Source organism: Podarcis erhardii (assembly GCF_964252035.2).
Source record: "Podarcis erhardii genome assembly, chromosome: 1".
In the NCBI taxonomy this organism is placed as follows: Eukaryota; Metazoa; Chordata; class Lepidosauria; order Squamata; family Lacertidae; genus Podarcis; species Podarcis erhardii.
This window is the reverse complement of record NC_138497.1, coordinates 135476816-135500139: the sequence shown is the minus strand read 5'-3', so window position 1 is coordinate 135500139 and position 23324 is coordinate 135476816. Positions and strand designations below refer to the sequence as shown.

Below are 23324 nucleotides of genomic sequence, written 5' to 3'. Positions count from 1 at the left end.
TTGAAAGGTCGGCGGTTCGAATCCCCGCGGCGGGGTGAGCTCCCGTCGTTCGGTCCCAGCTCCTGCCTACCTAGCAGTTCGAAAGCACCCCTAAGTGCAAGTAGATAAATAGGGACCACTTTCTAGCGGGAAGGTAAACAGCGTTTCCGTGTGCGGCGCTGGTGCTGGCTCGCCAGATGCAGCTTAGTCACGCTGGCCACGTGACCCGGAAGTGTCTTTGGACGGCGCCGGCTCCTGGCCTCTTGAGTGAGATGAGCGCGCAACCCTAGAGTCGGACACGACTGGCCCGTACGGGCAGGGGTACCTTTACCTTTACCTTTACCAGGTTACATACGCTTCAGGTTACAGACTCCACTAACCCAGAAATAGTACCTTGAAACTTTGCTTCAGGATGAGAACAGAAATCGTGCTCCGGTGGCGCAGCAGCAGCAGGAGGCCCCATTAGCTAAAGTGGTCCTTCAGGTTAAGAACAGTTTCAGGTTAAGAAACGAATTAAGCACTTAACCTGAGGTACCACTGTATATGAATTCAGTCCACAAGTGATAGCATTGAACCTCTTGAATGTAATGCATTGTAATTCAATTGATTCTTTGTTCAATGAAAGCAACCTTAAGGTTCATTAGAGATTGTCCTGGGAGGTAAAATGTTCCCTTACTGGCTTTTCTATATTGTCATTTCTAATATCAGACTGGTAAATCCAATGCCCTTTTAAAATGTGTTGAGGGGTGTTATTGAGTTGTTTTTGTTTTGATTGTGTATTTTGTGTTTTTATGTTGTGATTTTATCCTGTGAGCTGCCTTGAGACCAGCAGGTACAGGGCAGTATACAAAATTAATTAATTAATACGGGTGATTTCAGCACGATCTAGGAGGGAGGTCCTGAGCTCAGTGCTCATCATCTGCTTTTCTGGTGGGGGAAGAAACATTTAATGAGATGCAGATTTTTTCAGTAAAAAAGGTACCGTTTTTTTCGCTCTATAACACGCACCTGACCATAACACGCACATCGTTTTTAGAGGAGGAAAACAAGGGAAAAAACATTCTGAATGAAACAGTGGATGTATCATTTTTGTGCTTCATGCTGTGGCCACAGACATGTGATCTGATGGTGAATTTGGGGTGACCCAATGCAAAAATCCTGAGAATCCCTGTGGATCCATGCTTTGTAAGCACGTTTTTGCACCATTGCAGCCCCAGGCAACAGTGGGTGCATGATTTTGGGGGGGGCAGGCTGTAGCCATGGACAGGCTATGTGCTCTGATGGTGAATTTGGGCTGACCCAATGCAAAGATCCTGAGGATCCATGTGGATCCATGTTTTGTAACCACGTTTTTGCACCATTGCAGCCCCAGGCAACAGTGGGTGCGTGATTTTCGGGGGGCAGGCTGTAGCCATGGACATGCTATGTGCTCTGATGGTGAATTTGGGCTGACCCAATGCAATGATCCTGAGGATCCATGTGGATCCATGTTGTGTAACCACGTTTTTGCACCATTGCAGCCCCAGGCAACAGTGGGTGCATGATTTTTGGGCATGCTATGTAGCCATGGACATGCTATGTGCTCTGATGGTGAATTTGGGCTGACCCAATGCAATGATCCTGAGGATCCATGTAGATCCATGCTTTTTAACCACGTTTTTGCACCATTGCAGCCCCAGGCAACAGTGGGTGCATGATTTTGGGGGGGCAGGCTGTAGCCATGGACAGGCTATGTGCTCTGATGGTGAATTTGGGCTGACCCAATGCAAAGATCCTGAGGATCCATGTGGATCCATGTTTTGTAACCACGTTTTTGCACCATTGCAGCCCCAGGCAACAGTGGGTGCGTGATTTTCGGGGGGCAGGCTGTAGCCATGGACATGCTATGTGCTCTGATGGTGAATTTGGGCTGACCCAATGCAATGATCCTGAGGATCCATGTGGATCCATGTTTTGTAACCACGTTTTTGCACCATTGCAGCCCCAGGCAACAGTGGGTGCATGATTTTTGGGCATGCTATGTAGCCATGGACATGCTATGTGCTCTGATGGTGAATTTGGGCTGACCCAATGCAATGATCCTGAGGATCCATGTAGATCCATGCTTTTTAACCACGTTTTTGCACCATTGCAGCCCCAGGCAACAGTGGGTGCGTGATTTTTGGGGGGCAGGCTGTAGCCATAGACATGCTATGTGATCTGATGGTGAATTTGGGGTGACCCAGTGCAAAGATCCTGAGGATCCATGTGGATCCATGCTTTTTAACCACATTTTAAGTGGGGAGGGAAGGAAAAACACAGAACGGACAAGGAGCACGAGAGGGGTGTGCAGAGAAGCAGCTGGCTAAGAATGCAGGAGAGGGGTATAACGGGAGGGAGGAAAGGAAGGCAAAAGTTTTCCCTCACCTACCCACCCAAGCCAGCCAGCTCGCGCGCGCTCTCTCTCTCTCTCTCTCTCTCTCTCCCTCCTGCATGTTTTCAGAAACACGGAGCACAGAGACGACACTCTGCTTTCCCCTCTGCTTGCCTGGAGGGGAGGGGCTTTCCCTGCTCTTTGTTCCGTTTGAGCAAACACAGCAAGGAAACAGAGGTGGATGGGCAGTAAAACCCTGGGGCAGAATGCAGGAAAGCAGCCGCTTCCTCTTTTCAGGTTTCCCTTCTCCGAGACGCGCAATTTGATTTTTGCCTGATTTTTTTTGCCTCCCCTCACGCCATTTGGCTCCAGGGACCACACATTCGCTCAATAACACGCACAGACATTTCCCCTTCCTTTTTAGAAGAAAAAATCTGCGTGTTATAGAAGGAAAAATACAGTAATTAAAAGTATTACAGTACAAGAACACTTTAGTTTCAAAATGCAGGAGGAAAGTGAGGATATGTACTTCCAAGATGAACTTAAATGCAGCATTTTCCCTTCAGTTACTGTTCTGAATATACAATAAAATCAAATGGCTTTAAATGGTCCTTGAAGTTTGGCTGAAATATGCATGATGATTCATTGGAAAGAATAGCATTTTTAAAGACCACGGAAGGTACACTGTATGCCAGCAAAGGGCAAAACATAATAATCAGCCAGGCATGAAGGTGCAGAGAAAAGGTTTACAGTCCCATTGGCTACACAGTGAGAGCACATTAAAACTCAAGAGCATAAAAAACATGTTTTTCAGTTTCTCATGCTCATTTGATTTTTCTTTGTTAACAAAATCCATGACTATAGAAACTTCTATTCCACCATCCTTTTCAGTGTGTTTCCCAGTGTGTACATGCATAACTATTTACACCCCCTTGCTGCATCCTTCCAGTACATTTGCCACCCTCCCTGTAGACAGCAGGGGCAAGTGGAATGCTCCATTATATGCAAACTCAGCCTCTCTTAAGTCTTCTGGCATGTCAGGTTAAAAATGTGGGTGCTCCCGTGGAACACCACATGGTTTCATGCCAAGGACAAACGCCCAGCCCCCATCAAACCAAGGAATACTCTTGCATGCTCATTTCATTTATGCTACAACTACCTGGACTGCCTGGACTTAAAAGCAAATAAGGAGTCGGTTATTTAAAGAAAATGTAATGAACCCATGGTTTGCAATCAGCAAGGCCAGGCCCTCAGAGCTGCAGTCTCTTATCAGGCAACTCAAGAAAGGAGCATTGAGCGAAGGCTTCAAACAGAGCTGTGAAGTTTTACCCCTTTTAGTTAGAAGATGACAGCAGCACAAGAGTAGCTGCTTTTCCCTTCCTCCCCACCCAGGACCTGGCTACCCTTGCCCCTTCAGGGGGCATTGCCATGTCAAGTCAGATTGGGTACTTGTCACTGTGACACGATCACCGCCCCCAGAAAGCAGCAGCTCAAGTCCATGTGGAGCAAGAGAAAAAGCCATAGTGACTATACCAGCAAAAAAAGGGTAATAATATAATTCTTTCAGCATAAAAGCCCCAAGAGCAAATCTTTAGAGCAATACGGATAATGTGGCTTAATTTTGATTCATGGTTTATGTCCAACATATCCAATTGTTAATTTTAATTATGGATTAAAGGATTGCAATGCAATACAATGCATTACAAAAGAAGCTTATGGATTCTTGTTGTAATCCAGGATTCAGTTCCTAACCCTAATTAATCATTTTTCATAAGTAAGCTATCCACATACAGAAAATAAGCCACAAAGCTCTGACAGCTTTCACACACATCTCCAGCGTGTACACTAACAAACAGCTCAGAATACAAAGGTAATGTGGACTGGATAGCCCCATAACTATCCTCGAGATTTCCTGGGAACTAAAATATGGTGGGGGGTACCCAATAAAGCAAGATGTTGCACCCTTCATTGCAAGGATTTTCATTTGCACAACAGGACTTCCTCCCTCTCATCCCACAGTTTCCCCAAAGTCTGTTTGGGGTTCCCACCCACCCCTCTAAACGCTGGAGGGGATTTGGAGAGGGCACAGGGCACACATGGGGCGCAGAGAGCCTCCTTGCAATGACCGGACACAGTAGTTTAATACTGCCCCCTGAAGCATTGTCCAGCTCTTATATTCTAACAAGAAAAGGCAGGCATTAAAAATAAGATCATGACCGTAGAATGTTATTTTCTGCTTACAGAAGTTGCATGTACCTGCTATCTTGCTGTCAGGACTGCTCCCTTGTTGGGAAACAGAAGCAGAGGTGGTGTCAGTTGTAAGCGAAATGCTGAACCCAAGACAAAGACAGGTACAGGTTGCTAGGATATTGATGTTCCGTTTCATCTAAACAGATGTGTGAAGCTGTTGTATGTCACATGTCTGTTTACATTCCAGCACAGCTTGCTGGGAACTTACATTTGTGTATAGCTTTTGCCTTATGCTTCTTGCTCTTCGACATGAAGGAGAGCGGCCATGTTTTCTTTGTCTTGATCTATGCTGAATAAACTGCTTGTAAATATGCTTTACATATGCCTCTGTCTGCCCTTCCATCACAAAGAGATTTTATCTCTGCTGGCTTGCGTGCTCAGCTTCTGAAAGGCTTGTGAAGCTCTGAGTCGCAGTTTTGATGCAGAACCAAGGACTGGAGTTCGACCGGCAACCGGCTGGTGGGCTGGAACCAGGTGGGCCTGCCAATTGCCCCTGTTCCCTTGGGCACATCACAACACAGATACCCACCTGTGGAAATGCATTATGAACATGTCAAAGGTGTGCTCTGTGGCTGGGCTATGGATGCCAGCATTCAAGACCATCTATAGAACAGACACACCAGTTTTATTGAACTGTGCGAGTCCGCTAGGGAATGGGAAGCTTTGTGCCTCCCTATGTTGTTGGCTCTACAGTTTTTATCATTGCTGACTGCTGGTCATGCAGGCTGGGCTAAAGGGATTTGGGAGCCCCACCACAGCTGAAGGGCCACAGGTTGCCCATCCTCATTGTAAGTGGCAGGTAGGTTGTAGCAGAGAGCCACCTGGTGCACTATAGATGACAACTGCTTTCAATTCATTTTCTACTTCTGCAGATTCAGACCAGTGTGCCTTTTGCCCACTTTATCCTCAAAACAAGCCTGTGGGAGGAGATGTAGTGACTCATCAAAGATCACCAGCAACCTTCATGGCTGAGTGGGTATTTGAATCCAGGTCTCTTTGCTCCTAGAGTGAACCACAAGGCACCAAGGGAACCAACAGCCACCTAGTGCAGCCTCCTGAAATTCAGGGATCTCAACTAAAGCATCTATGACAGATAGTTATTCAACCTCTGCTTAAAAGCCTCCAATCACCGCCCATCACTGTCCATCAGCTCTCTCTGTCAGAAAGTTCTTCCTGATATTTAGTCTGACTCTCCTTTCTTGTAACTTGAAGCCATTGGTTCAAGCCCTACAGAGCAGGATAAAACAAGCATGTGACAGCCCTTAAGATATTTGAAGATGGCTATCATATCTCCTCTCAGTCCCCTCTTTTCCAGGCTAAATTTACCCAGCTCCCTCATTCCTCATAAGACTTGGTTTCCAGATCCTTGATCATCTTGATCACCTTCCTCTGCACATGCTCCAGCTTGTCAATATCCTCCTTAAATTGAGGCACCCAGCACTGGATACAGTACTCCAAGTGTGATCTGACAAAGGCAGAAGAGAGTGGTACTATTACTTCCCTTGATCTGGATGCTAGACTTCTGTTGATGCAGCCTAGAATAGCATTAGCTTTTTTTGCTGCTGCATCACACTGTTGACTCATGTTCAGTTTCTGGTCCACTAAGACCCATAGATCCTTTTCATATGTAGTACTAGTAAGACAGGTGTCCCCCATCTTGTATTTGTGTAGCTGGTTTTTCCTGCCTTACATTTATCCATATTGAAATTCATTTTGTTAGATTTGACCCAGTTCTCTAATCTCTCATGGCCATCTTAAATTCAGATTCTGTCTTCAGCGGCATTGGCTACCCCTCCAAGTTTGGTGTCATCTGCAGATGGAATGAGCCTCCTCTCAAGACCTTCATCCGAGTCATTTATAAAGCCGTTGAACAAAAAGGGGCCCAGGACAGAACCTGCGACACCCCACTTGTCACTTTCCCAGGATGAGGGTTGTCACTCTTTGGGTGGTCAGTCAACCAGCTACAATCCACCTAACCGTTATCTCATCCAGTCCACATCTTACCAGCTTCTCTGCAAGAATATCATACAGGATTTCGTCAAAAGCCTTACTGAAATCAAGATAACCACGCCCACAGCATTCCCCCACACCCACCAAGCTTGTAACTCTTATCAAAAAAGGAAATGAGATTAGTCTGGCATGCCTTGTTTTTGGAAATGAGCTCAAAGTTGTAAGCAGTGGCGTTGAACTGCTGCGCCTGACCCAGAGGAAGTTACCTGTTCAATGAATGTTTGTTCCTATTGATTTAAGTCATACTTCTTGGGTATATTTCTTGATGCTATGGGAAGAAAGCTTTCAGGTGGGAATTGGAACATCTGAGCCCATTCAGTTCTGGTGAGAACCTGACACCACCCCAGAAAGGGTCTCTGCAATAGTTTTTATTCCAGCCTTCACAATGACTAAAATCTACATCTGAGGTGACAGTTCAATGAGAATATGCAGAGTGGTCATTGCTTCAAAGCACAAACACACAAAAGTCTGAGTCAAGCTCCCCCAAAATGAATCACACTGAAACAAAGCAGTGTTCAAATATCTGCTTTAATTGTAGTTTTGACAAGTTTTTTTTATTTAAAAAAATGTACAACAAACTACTTGTACAGTGTATTAATGTAAAATCCAAAGCAAGCTTACAATGTAAGGACATACTTTGAGTGAAAGGCATTTGGCTGAACATACAAACCACTCCAACTATGTGCTAGGACCTGACTTTTTTTTTAGTCAAAACAGAAAATCAGTCATGCAGCAATTGCATCAAACTAATCTAGAAAAGCTGCTGTTGTGATTTGATAATTCTCCATAGTGTAGGTGTTGGTGGTGTGTACTAATCATCCAGGGGAGCTTTTAGACTTTAAGTCCAAACATGAAAAAGTGTGTAAGACCTGAGGTAGTTTGATAAAAATGGCAGAAAAAGGCAAACCAGACCATTTCCCTGCCTCCCCCCCCCCAAAAAAAAATATTTCATGGAATATTTCATCCAATTTATGGAAATGAAATCTCCCCCAATAGCCAGCTTTAAACTCCCACTGTTAAAACTGATTAAAATCTCATTGCTGTGGCTCGATTCTGCTCTTACAAGACACAGAAGTACAAACTAACTCTGTGACTGAATCTGTAGAGTCCACAATCACTGTAACCAAGTTTCATGGATGAAACGCGTCTGGCACAGAGGCAGGTCAGAATAAGGCTACCCTGAACACATTATCATTCGCTCAGTGATTGCGCACATACAGTGAGAACATTTATACACAGGAGGGGGCCTGCATTCTCACATCCCCATCCATCTGTGGGGAGCCTAGACTATCATGTGCAATATATTCCCCTCAGGTTTCCGTGTATCTAGAGAGAGACTAACCATTCCACGGACTTGTTTTATTTCTGAAAAATATCACAATGAAAGAGAAGCCCCACCCCCAGCCCAATTAAAAATATTTTACTCTTAATGCTCTGGCTTGCCATCTTGCATCATATTTTTGTATGGGCTACAATACAAGGGGGGCTGTTTTTCCTTCCCTACACTCAAACATGCTACTCAGGATCATGTGCAGATTCTGGTTTTGTCAAGAGAGAAAAACAGGCATGCTTTGGAAAAATGCTTCCATGAGCACGGGATAATACCACTAGCCTAACCAACTTCAAACATGTGATGTGAACACTTGCATAGGAATCTGCTTCAATCTCTTGCAACAAAACCCCAAGTTTAAGGTGCTTTTCATTAGACAGAGTAGGAAAGTACGTAGGGAGGCCATTTAAAAGGAGCCGGCTAAGAAAGCAAATAAATGACAAGCACTTTCCTCACTAATTAAACATGTACGCAAACAATAGGAACACCTTTCCAACAAGCTTGGATCATGCTTTCTTCAAATTCTGGAACTGTTGATAGGAAAGTTGTGTTGTATAACCCAAGTTGCTTAAAAGGTCAGCTTGTTCCAAAGAACAAAGCTGTGACATGTTTCTAAAATGGGAAAACAGGTTTAAAACATTACTAATAGTGATCACGTTCCTTTAATATTCAACATTTGAACAGTGCCTTGGGAAATTTAGTAAATGTGTTATGAAAATCTCTTGTGCAAAAAACCAATTCACACACTAGAAAAAATGAAAACACTTCCCACATGAAGTATTTTGGAATGTAGAGGTAGACTTAAAGGGCTTCACAAAACCTTCATTTGAAAGTTGTACAACTAGACTTCTTTCTATAGCTTTATATGGTACATGACATCACAGAGGTGGTGTCATTTCAGCTCTTGAATGCTCATATAGCACATAAGGTGAATCCGAGTGACCTAAGGGCTAATAAATGAACAGAATACCCTTGGGAACACAATGAGAGAGTGCTGTCAAGTCAAGCATTTCTGAGTGACCAACTAGGCACCTGATCAGAGGTAGGTCTAGTTCTTACTTAAGGTGGAATATGTGTCTAGGCTGAAAATACTTCAGACTGCATGCAGGGCCTCACATGGTAAGTATGCTCTTCACAACTTGTGGTCCTCCAGATGTTTGAGGCTATACTGCCATCATCCCTATGCACACTAAGGCTGATGGAGCTCAAGAACCTTTGGAGGTTGCAGACGGCTGCTCTATGTGTTATGGGGAGGGGGAACGGACTATAGGCTTCCCTTTGAGGAGCCAGTTTTCTGCATCCAGAGAATGTGTGGACACATCCAGTCATGTGAATTTCAAGTGTTGCAGCCTCAGCACAGGGCAATGACCCTCGAAAGAACTAATCCTAAAACTTCAGCTTAATCAATGGCACACTTAAGAACCACTATCGAATACTTGTTTCTGCATTTAAAATAATACAATGTAAACTTCTGGTGACAGTCACCTGCCAGCAGAGATGGTCAAGACACTACTATTAGTGCATGAACCTGTGAAATGCTATTTGACCATAAATGGTATCCATTACAATTTTCTAAAATGTGAAAGGGGATGGATCAGTCCTATAATCTGAAATTGTTTCTAGTTATTTCTAATCATGGATCTGAAGCAGCTTGGGCACTAGCGCATAGTCCTAAATTTTAGGTAACAAAATCACTTCAGTGGGGGTGGGGGAGGAAGTGTGCTTTTTCTTCCTTACAAAAAGGTGTACATAAAAGTGAACCATGGAGAGTCGTGATAAGACTGAGAGGATCACTGGATGGGGGAGGGGGCGTGTTAGCACACTAATGTATAAACTGTTTTCAGAGCGGCACATTAGAAATTGCAAATGCTTGCAAGATGCCTGACTGTGCTTCACTTTAATGCATATCAACGACTCATTGAGGAATGATAGTTTTAAAGGGGGCAAAAATGTGTTTCATGTTACACAGAAATGGTAGCTCTCCAAAGTAATTTCAACTTTCAAGGCTGATATCTGCAAATGCCTAAAAAAGTTCCATTTTAAACGTTACAAATTAAGAAAAGCTGTCAACCACAGAGCATAGAAAACATGAGTCTTGAGTGTCTTCTGCGCCAGGGAGAAGCAACAGTAAGAAGTTTGCAGTCTGAGCACAGAGACTATTGCTCAAAACTTTGGCTTTGCAGAAGTGTCTTCCCACTGTGTTTTAGTTAAAAACATACAAATAAGAAGCATCAAGAAGTTAGGGCTCCCCTTCATATAGCATAGTCATCATGGTCTTGTGGGCTGAAGGCAGATGCCCTCAAAATCTCCAGGGAGTTGACTAAAATTAGTGTTCCAGTGAGATGCTTCCAGCGTTTTGTGATGGGATTTTTCATCTTGTCAAGGCCAATGTGCAGCTCTTGTGTCACATCGCGATAACTGTCTCCCATCTGATTGCTCCATGTGAGCATAAAGTCATACGCTGGTTTCCACATTGCCTGCCAAAGACAAGAAACCAGCATTAACACAGTATACAAGACCCCTCTGCCGTTAGGATTTATGTCAGCCAAACCAAAGGGCTGTCTCATTCTTATAACTGGACCACACGTGGGATAAAAATCCTGAAATATATACCTAAGATATTCATCCATGTGAATCAACACATACAAGCTGAAGTGGCACAGCCTTGACACTAGCTGCGACTTCAATGAGAACTAGACCAAAAGAAAGGCAGGAATTTCAGTCCTAGAATAAACCATATCAGAACAAATTTATGAGAAATACTGAGCAGGCTAAGCTACATTTCTTTTTATTAAAGGGTTTCCTGCAAAACCAAACGCTAGAGGACAGAATAAGGAAACGGTCTCAGTCACAGCACACTAAGTCCAGAAATACTGCTGTCAAATTAGATGCTTAGTGTGCTGCAAATTTGGGTCTGACTCAAATTTTCAGCTGACAAATGGCTTGGTATTATTGTAAGTACTGAAGGGTTTTCAATAACTCTTTCAACATTACAAATAGAGGCAATAGTTAGCTGGACGGAAAGAAACACCAGTGCTTGTCTGCGCCAACTTTCCCTGTTCTGTTGAACCACTCCAGCTAAATGTGAACATGGAAAACAGATTAAATCAGAGGGTGGCCAGCATTCAGATTGTAAGTATCAGGAAGGGCGAGCCATTTCACTTTGATACCTTTTTGCGATAAATACAACAATTGCAAGACCATGGAAGAGGAATAACACTCAAGGCAGAATGCATTTCTTCCTGTGTGGCCACTTTTTTTACCACAGCAAACATGCAACAAATTGCTGTGCTCTTTTGTCATCATTCAAGATCAGAAAGGGAGCTGGACATAATAGCAAACTGTTTTTCCAACCTATATTGCCGAGTGAACCATCCAGCAAAACCCAGAATGTATTACATGAAAGCTTTCTTACCTCACTATCTACAGCTCCGTTCTTGTCTCGATGGGGGGCTTCATAAGCATCCATCTGTTGCTTGGAGACCTTGGCCAGTTTCTCAGCAAGCTCTCTCCAGCGCTGGGCCACTTCCACAGCCGTAGTCAGAAGCACAAAATCCTGAATTAGCCTCACAACCAAGCCCTGGCAGTCCATTTTCAGCAAGGCCTGAAGGAATGCAGAACAAGTCAAGTTAGCCATGGACACCCAACCTCACTGGAGCATCAGGCCATTTCTGTAGGAGATCAGAAGATAGAGAAAAACCACTACTATTTTATATTTATATTCCCCTCTCTGTCTGGTTACTGTATTTTTCGCACCATAGGGCGCACCAGACCATAGGGCACACCCAGTTTTTAGGGGGGCGGGATCAAGAAAAAAAATCTTTTCCCCCCCCAGCCCCAAAGAGCAGCGTACAGGCTGCGCACAACCTCTCCCTGCCGGAGGGGTTGTGCACGGCTATGGCACAAGCCAAGGCAGGGGGCAGGATGGATCCCGCTCGATGTTTTGGCTTCCCCTTTAGCCCCGTGCAGCCTCTCCTTGCCGGGAGACGCTACGCAGGGCTTTCCTGGCTTTACTGGGACGTGGGGGGGATTCCCTCACATCTCCCAAAAGCCCGCATAAGCCGCGCAACCCCTTTAAAGAGATCGCGGCTTCTCCTGGCTTTCCTGGGAGGTGGGAGAAGGGACTGATGCGGCCAGTCAGTCCCTTCTCCCTCCTGGGGAAAAGCCTGCAAGAGCGCACGAAGCTTGTGTGCAGCTCTTGGGGGCTTTTCCCGCCTGCCTCCCCCCTGCATTCGCTCCATAGGACGCACACACATTTTCCCTTGGTGCGAAAAATACGGTATATAGATACTCCAAACAGGAGTACGTTCAGGTAATGTTTAGTTCTTAAGCCAAGCAAAATAGAAGTGTGTAACTAAGATGTTCAAAGGTCTGGAAACCAAGCCTAATGAGGAACAGTTGAGGGAGTTGAGTGTGTTTAGCCTGGAAAACAGAAGACTGAGAGAAGATAGAATCATAGAATCGTAGAGTTGGAAAGCCCCAAGCATCGTCTAGTCCATCTCCTGCAATGCAAGAATCTCAACTAAACATCCATGACAGATGGTATCCAACCTCTGCTTAAAAACCTCATAACACTTGAGGGAGTCTGTTCCACTGTCAAACAGATATGATAACTGTCAAATGGCTGTCACATGGAAGACGGAGCAAGCTTGCTTTCTTCTGCTCCAGATGGTAGAACCTGAACCAATGGCTTCAAGTTACACGAAAGGAGATTCCAACTGAACCGCTGATGGTAAGAGCTGATGCACAGTGGAACAGACTCTCCTTCACTGGAGGTTTTTAGGCAGAGGTTGGATGGTCATCTGTCATGGATGGTTTAACTGAGATTCCTGCATTCCAGGGGTTGGACTAGACGACCCTCGGAGTCCCTTTCAACTCTACAATTCTGATATTCTATTCTAGGACCTTGCTATTCCATTAAATTAAATGTAAATATCCTATTTTAATTACGTGTGTGCAAAGGCACTGCAAAACTAGCGTGTGCACTAGGATATGCAGCATAGACAGGAGAATCCCTGTGGTCTGGCCTTCAATAATGTGCATTAATTACATTATAGCCCACATGCTCTTAAAAGTGATTACTACACTCCTGCTGGGATTAGCAAATTTGACAACAGGAGTTTTAATTCCTCCTAATTGTACTATTTCAATTTCTGCGGGGAAAGAGGCTGTGCTCTAAAGTGACCACTTGCCTGGCACTTGGCTATTACTCCACAGTAGTAACAATGCTCTTCCTTAGCATTTACTGAAGTTCCTGCTTTACACCAAAGCAGCAGGCTGCATACCATAGAAGAATACTTTAAATTCAAACGTCACACTTCAAAAGAAGTGCCGGAAGAATGTAATTCAAATGTATGTACTCTTCAATATTTAGATCAGTGTTTCCCAACCTTTTTTGGGCAAAGGCACACTTGTTTCATGAAAAAAATCTCGAGGCACACCACCATTAGAAAATGTTTAAAAAATTAACTCTGTGCCTATATTGACTATATATAAAGTAACTCTCTTTAATAGGAATCAAATAAACACAAAGAAAGTATTTTATAATTACTTTATTATGAAATAGTAAGAACCGTATTTTTCGTCCCATAGGACGCTCCGTCCCATAGGACGCACCTACTTTTTTGAGGGGGGAAATAAAGGAAATTTTTTTTTCCTTTATTTCCCCCCCAAAAAAACCAGGTCGGGGAACAGTGGGATGGCGGTGCTGCGCCTCCCCGCTGTCCCCCGAGCTTGTGGGGCTGGCCCATGTCTGCCTGGCGCGAGGGGCGCTCTGCTTCAGGGCGCCCCGCGCGTCCGGCGGCAGGCTACAGTCCGCAGCATGGGGAACCCTCTGTTTCAGGGCGCCCCATGCGCCCCCCGGGTGCGCAAGGCTTGCCAACACGAGCGCGGAGCACGGGGCGTCCTCCGAAGGGCGCCCCGTGCTCCGCGCTGCCAGCTGCCGCCCGCAAGCCTTGCGCTCCTGGGGGGAGATCCCCCGGGTGCGCAAGGCTGGCCAACACCAGCGCGGAGCACGGGGCGTCCTCCGAAGGGCGCCCCGTGCTCCGCGCTGCCAGCTGACGCCCGCAAGCCTTGCGCTCTCGGGGGGAGGTCCCCCGGGTGCGCAGGGCTGGCCTACAACAGCGCGGAGCACGGGGCGATGGGATGTGGGAGGGAGCTCGCTCCCCGCCCCGCGTGTGCTCGCCGCCGCCGCCCCGCCTCTCGCCGCCCGACTCGCCAGCCTCCCTCCCACGGCACACCAGGCAACGTCTCGCGGCACACTAGTGTGCCGCGGAACACCGGTTGGGAAACACTGATTTAGATAATGCCTCAAAAGTGGGCAAACTTTCATTTCCAAATAGGTGATTGGATATTAAGTAGCTTATAGGTAGTGGAGTGATAGCAAGTTTCTGCACCAAGGAACTTTTTTTTTGGTATGGACATATTAGGCATGGTAGGACCATTGCAAGGGCCCTCAATTCTTAAACAAAGTGGATTCTCTCCCCACTAAGTATTTTCCCCCAAGCCATTTAAAGCTGAGTGATAGTCAGGGCACCACACACTTATGTCTCAGTATGAAATGATGGGAGCTGGAAGTTAATCTTATTAAGGCAGACCTGCTGCCTCCTACATGTTCCCCCAAACTCCAAAAACAAGCCTGAAATGAGCCCTATTTGGGGGGGGGGTCCCCTAACTCCATTGAAAGAGTTTGCCCTGCTCTTGCTCTGCTTCACAGGCCTATAGCCCATGGGCAACCAACTCATCCTCTGACTTTCTAGAGCATTTCCTCCCCCATGAACTCCAACAGTTGATTTCCCAGCAGGCATAAGTAGTACAGTGGTACCTCGGGTTACATACGCTTCAGGTTACAGACTCCACTAACCCAGAAATAGTACCTTGGGTTAAGAACTTTGCTTCAGGATGAGAACAGAAATCGTGTGGCAGCAGTGCAGTGGCAGCAGGAGGCCCCATTAGCTAAAGTGGTGCTTCAGGTTAAGAACAGTTTCAGGTTAAGAACAGACCTCTGGAATGAATTAAGTACTTAACCTGAGGTACCACTGTATCTTCCAGTTTACAACCCCTATTTGTACACTTCTTAACATCCTGCCAAATCAAGGAGAATATCCAGGTAATCTGATAATTCATTTGCGTTGATGGTGCTATACAACCATCATGCCTTTGCAAACTTTTGCGCTACTCCCACTGGCAAAGCAGAGCCGGCTCCCTCCTGTCTTGTCCTTTGCTCACACTCCTTACTGAACACCCACTTCCTTCCTTCCTCATCATTCTGTATCACAGCAGCTTAACCAAAGGATTCCCCTTCAGGCAACCATCACTTTATAGCATCTTCTAAAAGAGCTTTCATCATTAAGGTAGAATTCTTGTAGGAATTAAACCAATCAACATGTATTGTGTGTATGACATGTGTTGTGCATCATGGTTTTAGACGCTGGGTGTTCAATTCAGTTTCCTTTAAACATTCTTTTTTAAAAAGGGGGCAGCTTGATTGCAGCTTTAAATGAGGGTAACTACTGTGTAACACTTCCCTGAGCACACAAAGTTTTCTATACTCTTGAGAAGTACAATAATTAAATAGCTGGTTCCACAAGATGGATTTCTGGAAGGTCATTTTTACTTAATGAAAAAAAGTAGCACTTTTATTAAGAAGGCCCAAATCCCGAGAGACCTGGCTTTCAATTTGTCAGTTGCAGCGAACTTCCTTGCTCACTGAATCAAAGTTTTAATGAGCAATTTCGGAGGGGGATACAACCCAAAGATGAAATTTACCTGTGGTTACTTAATCTAAAAATGCACCTCTGAGCTGGGAAAGGGATCCAGTCAAAGATTTTTCTGTGATTGTCTCTTGATTTAATCACCTGAGATACGTTTATAAAAATGGCAAGGAAATGCACATTGTACAATGCCATGTATTTGCACTTCAGTCATTGAAAACAGAATGGATAGCAGCCAAGCCTAATCATGATTACTCCTAAGTAAGCCCCCTTTATCTTAATGGTAGCTACTTCCAAGTTTAGGTCTGCAGCCTAACACAGTCAAGGCTGCAATCCTAAACTTATTTACCTGGAAGTAAGTTCTGTTGAATTCATCATAATAACATTGTTTGGATTGTGCTATCAATAGGTGTAATGTACAAGGGGATGCTCAGCCATTACCTCAGGCACCCTGGTTTCTTGAGAAGCACCTGGGTGGTACTTAAATATATGGCAACAGTGAAGAGGAGCTGGTTTTGGTGCTCAATTGGGCTAAAAACAAGCAGCAGCTTTCACAGCCTTAGTTATTTTCCCCGCAGCCTGTTCAGGGGAGCTCTTAACACAACAGAATGCTGGAAACCAGGTGACCATTCCTGATTTAATACTTCCAATAACCAGAATACTTACTGACATCAGTTCCTTCTGGAAAGATTTCCTATCCTTACTGTCGGAATTATTACAGTCTTCTTTCAGTTTCTCCAGCACAGAAGCCACACATTCTGGCTCACTGTCCAGCTCTGCTCGACAGAAGAAAACAAGTGGCAAGTTGCTGTATCCCAGAGCATCTGCAAACGCACGCCAGCTGCTAATGTTTTCCATGAGCAAAGTCCTTACTGAAGCATAGATATAGGTGAGAAACTTACAAGGCCGCAGGATTTGCTCCAGCAACATACTCGTGGTGAGCTCGGGCCCAGAGAAATAATTCGGCTTGGCTTTCCCAACAACTAAAACATTTTTGGTATGGACAAGGCCAATTTTACCCTGATAATAACCAATGTACCATTCTTTTGTCCAAAGTTGACCTTTCAACTTGATTTTCTCCTCACTTAGCAAGGCTATGGCATCCCCTTTCTTATATTCCAAGAGATAATGGTTTTTGTTTTGCCGCACTACAGTTTTCAGTAGTTTCCCATATTTTAAGCTTGCCACTATCCGATCCTGGAAGACAGGGTATTTGCTGGTGGTTGCAAGAGGAGACAGGATTATTTTCCCCACTTCATTTTTTTTCAGGAACCTTCGCTGCCCAGTTGACCTGATAGCACTTTTGGGAGGAGGCTGTGGTGTTTGGACACAGAACTGAGTCAATATGGCATCCTTAGCATCCTTGACTTGTATTCTCAGGGTGAAGTCATACAGTTCGTTGGGATCGTGTGACATGATGGGGAATATGAGGCGGCTGACTTTGCCCAGTTTCATCTGGAAGCCCCTCACGATTTTTGCCTGCTCGCTGGCTCTTACCTCATAGTTAGTCATGTTTGAAAACATGCACAGCTTTAGGTCTTGCGGCCTCGCTAAGGTGAACTGGTGCTTCCCCCACAACTGCAGCGCCACTGCCGATGTACAATGTGCATGACGTGTGACTTCATTCACCAACAGAGTCTTGGGGGCACAATCATGTCCAAAGATGGCCACCACAGTTTTAAAAGAAGGGTGTATGTGCTTTGGCCCATAGACTCCAACTGTGATTTTTTTACTAATGTAATCCCAGACAGTGTAAGGATATAGAATGTTCTGTCCCTGGGCCACAATGGCTATGTACATGCAAGGCTCCAGGTTTTCCAGCTGAACCTGGATGGTGTCTCCATAGCAACAGCCAAGTCGCACCGGTGTGTATGGACCATCCTTCATGTCGCTGCGCAGGCACTGCACTCCCACCAAACTCTTGCTCACTGGGTCATTCTTCACTTCCGCTGAAATTTTCATCTCCAGCAGGATGGGGGTTCTGGTTTCCATGTTGCTCAGCTTAATCTCTAGTACAGGGCTGATGGTGCTGCATTTGTCACTGTTGAGCTCAAGTGGAGGATCCAAAAGAGCCTTCATGGAGATTTGTTGTGTGTCGCCAGCACCCACATGCCCTTCAGGAAGACGCATGTTAATATTTGTATCTGGAAGCTGAACTGCTCCCCCAGAACTATCTAGCTTGCAAACGATGTTGGTCTCCACAGGTTGCGTCTGACCCCAACCAGGGTTCTGGCCCAGCAGATCCAGGTCATGGCAAGACCTTGCTAATTTTCGATGGTTCAGCCATGCAGCTCTGAAGTCTTCTCTGCTCTGGAATTCCTCCGGGGTAGGAGATTTCAACCCTGTGAAGAAGCCCGAGGATTCTGGGTTTTCTGACTTTGCCTGGAGTACGGAGAGCTCTGATAAACTGTAGGAGCGCTTGCTTCTGAAAAAAGGATTGTCCCGCCTGCTTGGCTGCTCAAACTCAAATCCATTCATCGATGGACCCTCATCAAGATGGTTACCTAGGCTGCTGTCAGTTGCAGAACTTGACCCTGTGAAGGTGGGCACCCCTGTGTCAAACAGCAACAAATCCACAGTGGTTTGGTGGGAGCAATCCTTGTTCCTATCAGGCATTATCTGCAAATTCCCATTCAGAAAAGGGTTAGTCTGCATGTTATTCATAAAAGGGTTGTTTTTGGCTAAGCTCAGGTTTAAATCCGTCCAGTCTCCAAGCAGGTCAAGCTCCTTGGCTCCCTCATCAGAGCTTTCCAGCAGATGGTCTATCATTCCACTGTCCGTCAATGAAGAGTTCCGGTAGTTTACAGGCTGAACGTAGGAGGACGGGATATAGCCCATCTCTGTGGTGTTGTGAGCATACCACCACTCACCTCCTGAGGTATCTAAGACATAAAGGTGGTCACCCTTGGAGAACTTCAAGGTGGTGAAATTGTTGGGGCAGTAGTCTTTAATTGCTACAACTTCCTTTGCATTTCCAAATGACGTAGGATTGTCTATCATCAAGGCACTAGGAGAAGGCACTGCAAATCAAAAAGCAGAACATAGTGAGCAACTGCAGGTGATAACAACCATCTACCAACATTGCACAATTATAACGTAGCTCTTTTGCTTGTACTTTGAATCAGGATATTTGCACGCATAAACACACACACACACACACACACACACACACATTATTTTTCAAGAGATTAATGGATTCTGCATCATTAGAGACTAAGGCTGCAATCTTATACCAAGTTTAACTAGGAGTAAGCCTTGTTGATCTCAATGGGGCTCATTTCTGAGTAGACATGAATAGATGTGCATACATTGCACTGTAAATCTCTATTGGGGAAAGGGTGTGATATGGGTGAGTTAACAACTTGCAGATTTGGAGATTAATGTGTGGGCAAATTCAACACTAGATCCACAAGGAGACGCTGTGCTAAATGTGGGCTGTGGCACACAACAATGGGAAAAGAAGTTGATTGAGAATGACATTGGCCATGAACTGATTCAGCTTTGTTATACAAGGCTTTAACTAGTATTTGTTGTACAAGCATTTGCAAGCATCAGGTTACTCCTGTATCAGATAGTTATTTTTTAAAACAACTGCCTCATTAACTTGCAAATCCAATTCCAGGCTAGCAAGAGCCAAATCTAAACAAACAGCTGCATAGGTGAAGGTCTGGCAGAAACCTGAGGGACCCATCCACATTCACATTCTTCCACATTCTCCAGTACTGAAATGCAGGTTGCTCCAGGTTGGAAAGAGTTAACAGAGACTTAATGGTAGTGCAAATTTTATCCAAGTCATGGAAGATAATTTGTCCATACAGGAAGGCTTACACATTCAGTAGTGAGATGGCCTGATCTCCAAGGCTCACAGTAATAAATTCAAAGGAAAAACAAAATATGAGATTCCACGTTGCTGAATCTTAAGTGGAATTAAATCTTATAGCAAAGAGGCAAAGTGTTATATCATTGCCGAAGAAGGCTCAGAACACCACGTACAATGGGAGGAAGCTGCTGCATGATAAGAACGTTAATGCTTCAAGGTAACTTAGACAAGGGGGAAAGTCACACTTAAGGAATGCTTTGCATCCATGATTCTTAAGGAAGATAACTGCTGAGCAGGGCAAACCAAAGCAGAGCTGATGTAAATGAGTAGGGAGAAATGAAGATACTAATCTGCGGCTGAGAAGCTTAGAGGTCTTAATGCACACAAATCTGGGTTACTAGATAATCACCGTCTGAGCATATTAAAGGAGACAGTGCATTAATCTTGGGGCCTAAAGGAACCCTAAAGTCACCCAGTCCAAATGTCCACATTTGTTTATATATTAAATCTCTATCCCAACTTTCCACCAGATAACATTCAAGGTGGCCAACCACAATACAGACACAATACAATAAATCAGTAAGGAAACACTCTCATAGGTGGCTGAATGTAGGGTCCAGTTTCAAAGAAAACCAGACCTTAAGGCCAATTCACACATCACATCCTATACAGATGGCTCCTCATGGTAGAAACTGGAATTAAAAGTATTGCTGGCTTAAAGAGCATTGTGTGTAATGACCCTGTACATATGTCAATCCTTGCATGCCCATGCAGTGTGCTGGCTTTGGGAAGCCACATAAATAGCATCCTAATGATCATCTATGCACATGTGTAGGATCACACACACCCTCCACTCCAAGCATGGAAGGATAAATGTTCAACATCTATTATGAAGACCTTAATGCCCTTGCTGGAATTGAACATACTTCATATAAACACCAACTTCATTTGGATACCCACTCAGACATTGGGAGGGCATATACTGGGGGGGCACTGTTTTTTCTGTTCATTACTATGTTATGCATTTTTGTATTTTTATATTGTAAACTTCCTGGCGATCCTCGAGTGAAGGGTGGTATAGAAGGTAATAATAATAATAATAATAATAATAATAATAATAATAATAATAAACAAAGCTTGCAGGGCACCAGTAAAAATCAAAACCAGTTAAGAGGCCTGCACTCTGTTTAAATAAAAATGCCCATCTGTTGTCAGCAGAACATTACCAGAGAAGGAGCTAGCCAGGCTTCTCTGGGTAAGGGGTTCCAGAGTTTGGAGCAGCCACTGAGAAGACCCTCTTTTGCATTCCTACCAAATGTGCTTCAGGCGTTGGTAGATGAAAAGGAAATGCCTCTTTCTAAGGCAAACATCTTAGCATATTACTACTTCCTGTAGGTTAATAATCACTGACAGTATAGACAAAACAGCTGTTTACCACCCCATCCCCATCAGTAAAACCTGGCTGGTGAAAAAGGTGAACAACTACACTGATTGCCAGTATTTTCTCAGGCATAATGCAAAAGATTGTGTTCATAAATCACTAATGATTTGTGACCTGGATGAGTGAAGGATCACCTTTCCCATATTATGACACCAGGCTGTCTTCTCCAGCCACCCTGCCCCTGAAGTCAGGCAGATAGCAACTAACCAAAGACTTTTACTGCAGGCTCTGAAACTGGTCTCTCAAAGAGATGCCTGTCTGCTGCTTGTTCAGGTCCTTTTTGTACAGCAGAATATTCAGTCATCACGAAAGCCCTGCCCCATACTCTAAAATGGCGCAGCCTCAGCAAGAATTAGGTCTTGGTGACTGCACATACGCAAAGCAGCAGGTTTTGCAGATGGAGCCTTATCACTAATGGGGCAAATGCAGGAGGGGCTAAAAAAGTGTGTTTTGTGTTGGAGACATTTAAAGCACACAGCAGGATACAAACGGGTGTGCTTCATGCTGAGTGGAGGATGCCAGGATGATCTCTTCTCCTGGTAATGTGAAGTTATTCATCCTCTTTCCACTCTTGTGGATAGAGGGGAAGACAAAGCGAACACAGTAGCAGAGCCCACCCCTGCCCACCCCAGGGACGGGTGGCTAAGGAAAGCCGCTTCACTAAACCAAAGTTTTCCATCTCTGGATCAAGGTTAGTTTCAGTAACCATTAAGTCAATTTCAATCTTGTATCCACTGACTGAATTCCAAAGCAGAATCATGCAGCAAATATAGCTGCTGAAACAATACACAATACTTTCATCGTAATCTGCCCGCCATAGCATTTCCTATGAGGAATTAAAAAATTCAGCTAAATGTGCTGATGCTCCTGAAATTTCTCCTTCAAGCCATGCCACACTTAGTTATTCTAAACATAAGGTATTAACTCTTGGAAAACTTTTTAGAAGAGCATTTATGCAGAAATCTTTTCATTCCAAAACAATATTTTGAAGTATTATGTAAGTAGCATGATCAAGAAATAGGATCATGTGACACTTTAAGGCACAATTCAGACAATGCATCAAATCACAGTCAAGGAAGCGTAACTATGGTTTGGTGTGGTGTGTGATTGACAAACTATTGCTTCCAATAGTCTGGCAAATCAGAGTCAGAAACTATGAGTTTGCAACCATAGCTTATGCTAAATGGCTTGTAGTGACCAGAACAGGGCTTTTTCACTTATCCCACCCACCATGCTTTGCCTGCTGCACATCTGGAAGACAAAGCTACAAGAGCAAAAAGCATGAGCTAGGGCAGGGGTCACCAATCCCGCTGAAGATTTCCACTGCTGCTCCCTGGAAAGGGTCCCAAACTCTTAAGCTTTCATTTTTTAAGAAGAAAAAAGAAGTGTCTGCTCCTTCCACAAAGTTATGGGGCAAAATGCACAGAAACCTACTAAGCAATTTCTATGCAATGAGAGTCAATGTGGTGTGGCTGCCTTGCATGTTTTTCCAGGTACTGTAGAATGCTCCCTGTTGCCGTTACACAGCAACAGCATCGGTGGGTGTGCGTGCGCAAAATCAACACTGTCTGATCTCCACAATCAGGACCAGCAGGATGTAGCTGACTTTCCATGGTAAGCATAAGGTTGTCCGGGCTGGCTGTCTTTCTGATTTGGTGTTATGCCATGCTCCCCATGGTAGCCATTTTGTATTATAACATGCTCCCTGCCCCATAGCTGCTAGCTTGTGACTGGTGCTGCCAGTGCTCTCTCACAATTTGAAATATGCCCACTGGTCTGAAAAGACTGGTGACTACTGAGTTAGTGATGTGACTCCCTTCTCTTGTAGGCACTTCAGTTTTGGTGCTCCAACTTACATACAAAAAACCCTCTCACCTTTGACGGAACTGAAGCTGGTTTCAGAAAATTCTTCACTCAGGTCAATCAGTGTCCCCTCTGATCTGCACCGTGGGAGTCCGCTGGCATTGGCAGCACGAATCCTCTGGGCTGCCATCTTGAGATTTGTGCCCTTCCCTGAGAATCTAGTGGGCCATCTTCTCTACAAGAGTTGTGCCATTTTTCTTCAGAAGCTTTAAGCTACCAGTGCGTTTAGGGTGCTATTTGTTTTTTGGGGGTTGTTTTTTTTACAACTTGAGACAAATCTGAAAAGAAAAAGAGTGGAAGAGTTACAACATGGTTTCTCTTAAGCATTTCCAACTTTGACATGAGAGTCTGTTGTAGAAAACTTATCCAATTTCACTCTAAAGTTTATAGTCTGAAAAACACATCTGAGTGTATTATTTTACTACAACAAATAATCAAAGAAAGGGTGGGGGAAACTCAAATAATCTACTTTTGGCTATTCATGTAGCCATCAGGCAAAAGCTGGGGGGGCTATAGGATCCTGTTTCCCCACTGCAAAGTACCATATTGCTTACTTTAAAATATGT

At 44.6% G+C, this 23324-nt stretch overlaps 1 protein-coding gene across 1 annotated transcript; it reads right to left on the bottom strand.

Annotated features, from left to right (window-relative positions):
* Positions 1-7101: 7101 nt before the first annotated feature.
* Positions 7102-23036, bottom strand: SH3BP4 (SH3 domain binding protein 4). The gene is made up of 4 exons (XM_081866248.1): positions 22771-23036; positions 16301-18654; positions 11338-11526; positions 7102-10399 (listed from the first exon to the last, which is right to left on the bottom strand). Exons 1-4 carry the CDS (start codon positions 22886-22888, stop codon positions 10175-10177), a joined length of 2886 nt encoding a protein of 961 aa, XP_081722374.1. The 5' UTR covers positions 22889-23036; the 3' UTR covers positions 7102-10174.
* Positions 23037-23324: the final 288 nt, after the last annotated feature.